We start from the raw sequence: 6,817 nt of genomic DNA on the forward strand, positions 1-6,817 counted from the left end.
CTCCCTACTTCACCCCATGCCAACTGTGCCCCCTCACTGCACCGCCATACCAACTGTGCCCTCCTATCCCAAATTGGCCCCTCACTGCACCTCCACCCCAACTGTGCCCTCTTACCCAAACTACACTCCCCACTGTAACCCCAAGACAACTGTGCCCTCCCATCCCAACTGGGTCCCCCACTACACCCCCACCCCAACTGGGCCCCCACCCCTACTGCACCCTCCCAAGCCAACTGTGTCCCACCCATACTGAGTCTCCTCAACCCAACTGTGCCGTCACTGCACCCCAACACCAACTGCAACGCCCCACCTCAAATACCCTCCTAAGTGAACTGTATCCCTCCCCTACTGAGTATCCTCATCCCAACTGTGCCCCCTGGTACACCCCAAAGTCAACTGTGCCCTCCCACCCCAACTGCACCGACAACTGTGACCCTCCCTGCACCCCAATGCCAACTGCACCCTCTCAACCTACTGAATCTACTCGCCACTCCACCCCAGCTGCACCCCACCTTAACTGTGTCCCCACCCCAACTCTGTCCCCTCATGCCACCTGCATCCCAGACCCCATCTATGTCCCCTCATCTGAACTGTACTTCCATCCCATTGCACCCCCACCCCAACTGTGTCCCTAGACCCAACTATGTCCCTCAGCCCAACACCTCTCTGCCCCAACTGAATTCCTCCACCCCAACTGAATTCCTCCACCCCAACTCTGCCCTTTACTCCTTCTTTCTTCTCCCAACCTTACAGCCTGCAAAAAGAATCATAAAAAGAAAAAAAATCAGTGCTAGGTATCGTGGCCTATGGCCTTACAGAACCAAAGTACAGAAATTCCTCACAGGTTCTCTTGAGAAAGCATTTACTACTCAACATTCACTAACATTGATCCCAAAGAAATGTAAGAAGGATTCTCAAATTATGCAACATGTACAGCATGTGCACATCAGCATCTACACTGAGAGTGAAGTTTGCTGAAGGATCAGCCCACTTTGAAAGAATAACTCCAGTGCACAAATAAAAGGAAAAGGTGTTTGAGTTGAGATGTGGGCTACACCAATCACAACCAGCTCTTTGTTATGGAGACAGGAACCTAACTGCACATTCACATCGAGGGCACTAAACTCTCAAGTCCTATTTTTCTTTGGCTTCCCAACAGCTCTGCTTTAAATGTATTTTCATTGGGCAAATACAAAGGCCCTCCACAGCGGTCTTGTTGACTTTAAACATGAAGCTTAAATAAAAACAACCAATATAAGACATTGTTATTAATCTTAACCTCAAATGATTAAAATTTAAAAAAAAACCAATCTGAAACAAAATTACAATACTCTTGTTTGTGGGAGCTGTTGATGTCTTAGTGGCAAGGATTTGCCTGCTTACACAAAGGTATTTGGTTTGAACCCATCAACTGCTTTGAGGGAAAAAGATGGGCAATCTCTTTCCACGCAATTTACTGCCTCTGAAAACCTGCTGGAAGGTCAATATGAGCCAGTTCCGACTCAACGGTGCACCACAACATCATTCTTACTTTGTCAAAGCATTTCTCTCATCCCCCTGGTCAACTCTAACTGATCACTACTGGCTACATAAAATACTATGCTGCAGATTCTTAAAGTCATGTATTAGATCTATGAGGAAATAAATTCTGTGACTGATTCACTGTTTTCTGAGTGTGGAAGATAAGACCCTTACATTAGAATCTGGTAACTTCATAATTAATCATTTACCAGTTCAGTTACACTAGAATTCCTCCTCTCCACCCCATTCTCAATAAAAACAGCGGCCTCAATTAATTTTATTGGATAAGTATTTGCTCTACTAATATAAATGCTATGAAGATTTCATAATACTTCATGTCATAATTCTCTGGTAATTGTTACATTTCATTATGCTGGTTCCACATTCAGGGTTCTGTCTTGACTGCTTCCAGGTTGGGACTGTATACAAAGGTAAAAAAATCAAGGTACATGCTTTCAATACACTGAGGTTTGAATGGAAAACGCAGATCCACGCCTCACTGTCTCAAAATGTAGGACTTGATATGGAAATAAAGCATGAGGAATGGGAAGGGCAATAGGACACTGATGAAGAGGGGTTTCTGAAGCTTCACAGAGGTTATACATGAGCCCTGGAGGATACACAGGAGTATACGAGAGCTAAAGACCTCTGAAGGCTGCAGTCAAGAGAAAAATCAAACATGACCTGGAACTACCCAGATCTACGACTCACGTGCAGAGAATTTTCCCTTTAAAAGAATGACAATGCTGAGTAAAATATCTCTGTCACAGAAGGACAAATACTGCATGGTGCCACTGTTGTAGAAAGTGACTGACATCAGGGTTGGGGTAAGACTGAGAAAAACTGGATAGATTATGTATACTGAATTGAAACAGATGATGGAGAGAACAGTTTAAAAGCGATATATGATAGCATATTATGATTATCACAGGAATCCAGAATTAAGGTTGCATAGTGTGGGGCGGGGTAGGGGGGCAGGGTCGGGAGGGGGAGATTGTATACCAACAAAGAAATTTATCTTTTGCTCTTCAAAGCAAAACTGGGGAGAGGGGGGTAAAGAAAAAAGTACAACAATTAATGAATGAAAATCCAAAATCTCTGTAAATGTTCATCAAAATTAATAAAATAAATGACAATGACAAAGAAAGAAATCACTACTTTTCATGTGAAACGACAACCTGCTGACTTTCATAATGACCTCTTTTTTATTTTTTTAAAATTTTTTATAATGACCTCTTTTGTGAAGCGTTATTAACAGTTAAAAAGGATCACTAAGTCCTTTTAAGGACTAAGGTTGGCACTGGATGAGGGGAAACAATGTATGTTCAACAAGCCTTCTTCCATACGCCCTTACTGAACATGTGTGAATGACACATTAAAGTGCCTTTGAATGACAGTAGTGTTGCCTGGTTTGAGAGAAGCAAACCATCTGGAAATTCTGAACTTGATCACATTTGCAAACATTTACAAAAATAGACCCTTGAGGAGGCAGGCGCGGGAAGGAGGGCCATCTCTGTGCATAAACTGGAGAGGCACTGTCTGAAGGAATGAATGGAAACATACCTGCAAACACCACTTTGCGCCGCACAGTGAGGTTGACATGGCCTTGCTTGGCAGCTTGTTGCATAAGCTGGACCACAAGCTGGTGTGATTTTCCAATTACTGGTGTCCCATCGACACAGATTAATTCATCTCCAGACCTCAGGCGGCCGTCCGTATCAGCAGCACCCAGTGGTACAATGTGACCGATATAAATCTGTTGAGTAATTGGACAGTGGATGAAGCATTGACCCCGGGTTTACTATTACAACTGAGCTTGTCACATTTCTAAGAACAATTCAGTTTCTTCGTTACAACCTGTCTGCAGAAGCTTCAAACATTTACTGAGTACCCACTGTGTCCCAGGGCCTGGTGTTAGGTGCCGCAATTTTTACCTGTGGTCTTCTGTATGGCCCATCTTTCCCTTACCCTTTTGCAGATATAAATTACCTTACCAGTTGCCATTATCAACTCTAAAACATAGTGTTAGAACAGAACTGAGCTCCGTAGATTCCAGTGGCTGGATTTTTGGATTCAGACCTCTTCTTCTGAAGCATCTCTTTGTGGAGTCAGAAACTTCTCACCACCAAGCATGGCACCACTCAGAGCCCCCATAAATCACTCTAACTCCTCTTTTCACCCTTCTTATCTACATAAAGGGGAGTTCTGATGGCCTAGTGGTTAAAGCATTGTGCTGCCAACCCAAAGGCAGGCAGTTCAAATCCAGCAGTTACTTCACTGGAGAAGGATGAACAATCTCTTCCTGAGTGATTTACAGCTTCTGAAAACCTGGCTGGAGGGGTGGCTATGAGTTAATTCCAATTCAGTGGCAACTGAGTTCTGATATCTATTTCAGAACATTGCTTTCATATATAAACTCTTCTAATTAGTAATAATCATAAAAGCCACATTTTTTTTTCTGCATAGGAATGCAAGGAAATATGTGAAATGATGCCGGAACCAAGCAAAGTCTGGCTTTACCGTTCAGTTCTGCAATATTTCAGTCTGTGCACCCAGAGCAGTTCTCAGTGTCTTACTGCTATGCTCACCAAGCTTTAGCTCAAACACCTGTCTGCACTTCCTTGCCTTCCAAGTAGACAGTAATAGCACACATACCTCTATCAACATCTATAATTAAGAAGGAACCTCCACAAACTAAAAAACCCACAGGTTCTGGAGCCAGACAGCTTTCTGGCAGGCCATGAACCAGCTTTGTGACCCTGGGCAAACTAATTAACCTTTCTGTGCCTTTGTTTCTTCTTCATTTGATACATGGTGATAAATACATTAATTTGATGGGTAAATGATACAATGTGTTAAAAGCTTTCAGCATGGTGTCAGACACAAAGTCAGCCCTCAATAAATCATGCTGCTGTTGTTGATTAACTCATAGTGGCCCTAACTTCCTCATAGGGTATTAATCTTTATGGAGAGGGTGTCACAGTGGTGCAGGGGTTAAGCATTTGGCTTTGAACTGAAAGGTTGATGGTTCGAATACACCAGCTACTCCACAGGAGAAACATGTGAAAATCAGCTTCCATAAATATTAAAACCTGAGCGATTCTGTGGGGCTGTTCTATTATGTTTCTAGGGCCTGGTGACTTATAATGAACCAACTAGCACATCACATGCTTCATTGACCCTCTACTTTTCTAAGCACTATGTTGCCTTCCTACGGAGCTCTGGTGGCTTACTGGTAAAGACTTGTGCTCGCAATACAGAGGTTTGCAGTTCAAATCTACCAGCTTCTCTGAGGGAGAAAGATAAGCAATCTCCTCCCATGTGATTTACTGCCCCTGAAAACCTGCTGGAGGGTCAGCTGTGGGTCGGTTCTGACTTGGCAGTACACAACAGCAGCAGCAAGCTAGCACCTAACGACACCAATCTTTATGGACAAAGAATGCCAGGTCTTCCTCCCGAGGAACTGAGAGGTTGGCCTCAAAGCACCAGTCTAGCAACTGAACACTTAACCACTGTGGCACTAGGACTCCTTTGGTAAATAACAGTTATTACTGTCACAAAGAGGTTAGCAATAATGGTATTTCACTTTCTTTCTTCCTTTTAAAAGGATCCTGAGATGCTTACTCTAACCCCGAGGAAACAGAGGCCTGGGAAGTTACATGTCTGGGTCTAAATGCACATCACCTGGCTCGGGCTCAGGACCTTTTTCTTTTCTCTGGTAAAGATTATGTTGCCTTTTAGCTCATCTCTCATGATGCCCTGTAAAGCGTTCTCTGTGCACCAGCTGATCAATATACAAAACCAACAACTGCTGGCAGATTTAACAGACGTTGGCCAGAAGCACGAGGCCTTTGTTTTACTTATTGATGCCTTTTTCTGTTTTTATGGAGTTCTGGTGGTGGAGTAAAAAGAGCCCTGGTGGCAGTGGAGGCATTATGTGGTGGGCTGTTAATGGAAAGGTTGGCAGTTCCACTCCACCCCCTGCTCCCTGGGAGCACCATCAACAGGCAGTCTCCTCCCATAAGATGGGAAATGTAAACGAGGGCTACTGAGTCAGAAACAAATAGATGGCAGTGGGTTAGGTGGTCTAGTGGGTTCAATGAGTTAAGACTGCTAAACTAGAGGTCAGTGGTTTGAGTCCACCAGCTGCTTCACAGGCAAAAATCTGCTCCCATTAAGACCTACAACCTCAGAAACCAGTAGGGCACTTCTGTGAGTCAGAATTGACTCCATGGCAGAAAGTCTTCTGGTATTCTTATTTCGGGGAGTCCTTTGGGTAGCATCAATTCAAACACCACCCTAATAGCCAAAAATATAATGGTTCAAATCAACCCATCAAATCCTCAAAAGACCTGGCAATCTGCTTCTGAATGGTCACAGCCATGAGCACCCTACAGCCTGAAGTTCTACCCTACAACACATGGGGTCACCATGAGTCAGGCTCAACTTGACAGATGCTGGTTGCTCCTGTTTAGTTCTTAATGGGAAACTCCACCTGCTGTGCTTTTACCGACATGAATACAGCCTATTTTGAAAGGATCCAATCCCTGTGTCCTCAAGACAAAAGCATCTCCACAAAATTGGGTGAGTAGCCCACACTCTGTTCAAGATGAAAGAGCCAGTGTTACATCAAGGCAGACTCCAATCTTGGCGATTTGTCATCACCACCAATTTCCTTTGAAGTCTCAGAAAAACAGCATCAGGAAAAAGGCAGATCAATGACTCACAGGTTCTCCTGGTTCATTTCCACCTAGAATCCTAAATCCAAATCCAGTCTCTTTTCTCCACAGGAAGATGTCCTGTTCTTGGTAATCTGGAACTGCAGAGAGGAGGGAAAGGAAGAGAGTGGTTATATTTGTGATAAAGGAGCCCGAGGCGCACACAATTACAAGACCAATACTGATGGTCAGTGAGCAGACAAGAGCTGTCTAACACAGGCTAGGACACACACTCATCTACAGGGCTGAGACAATGAATGACACCGGAGGGCAGTAGCCAGTGGGAACAGTCACTAAGTCCATTTTTTTCCCAAAGGACTAATCACTGTTTGATAATCCCTAATCAAACCAAAGCAACTACCTCCATCAAAGCTGAACGTCGGCTTTGACTACTTCTCTTAGCATTGCTGGAAGGCGAATTAGGTAAATGAAAATTGTTATGTGCTGAATCTCCAAGGTGTGGCCAAACCCCCAAAAAACAGCTCAGCTCCCCCCAAAACAAAGCAGTTTCTCAAGTAAAAGCTGGTTCTGGGGATTTCAGAAGTCCTGTTTTTTGTTTGTTGTTGTTAGTTATGTGC

General features: G+C 43.9%; 1 protein-coding gene across 3 annotated transcripts in view; it reads right to left on the reverse strand.

Moving 5' to 3' along the window:
* The window catches only part of MAGI1 (membrane associated guanylate kinase, WW and PDZ domain containing 1), an 810,123-nt gene that overhangs the window by 22,290 nt on the left and 781,016 nt on the right, over positions 1-6,817 (reverse strand). For all 3 annotated transcript variants that reach the window (XM_006893840.1, XM_006893841.1, XM_006893842.1), the window contains 2 exons: positions 6,249-6,340; positions 3,085-3,277 (listed from right to left, as the gene is read on the reverse strand). In XM_006893840.1, the coding sequence (XP_006893902.1) occupies positions 3,085-3,277; positions 6,249-6,340 (285 nt within the window). The remainder of the gene's footprint in view (positions 1-3,084; positions 3,278-6,248; positions 6,341-6,817) is intronic.

The sequence above is a fragment of the Elephantulus edwardii genome, unplaced genomic scaffold, assembly GCF_000299155.1.
Source record: "Elephantulus edwardii isolate Elephantulus edwardi_28Jun2011 unplaced genomic scaffold, EleEdw1.0 scaffold00132, whole genome shotgun sequence".
Lineage (NCBI taxonomy): Eukaryota > Metazoa > Chordata > Mammalia > Macroscelidea > Macroscelididae > Elephantulus > Elephantulus edwardii.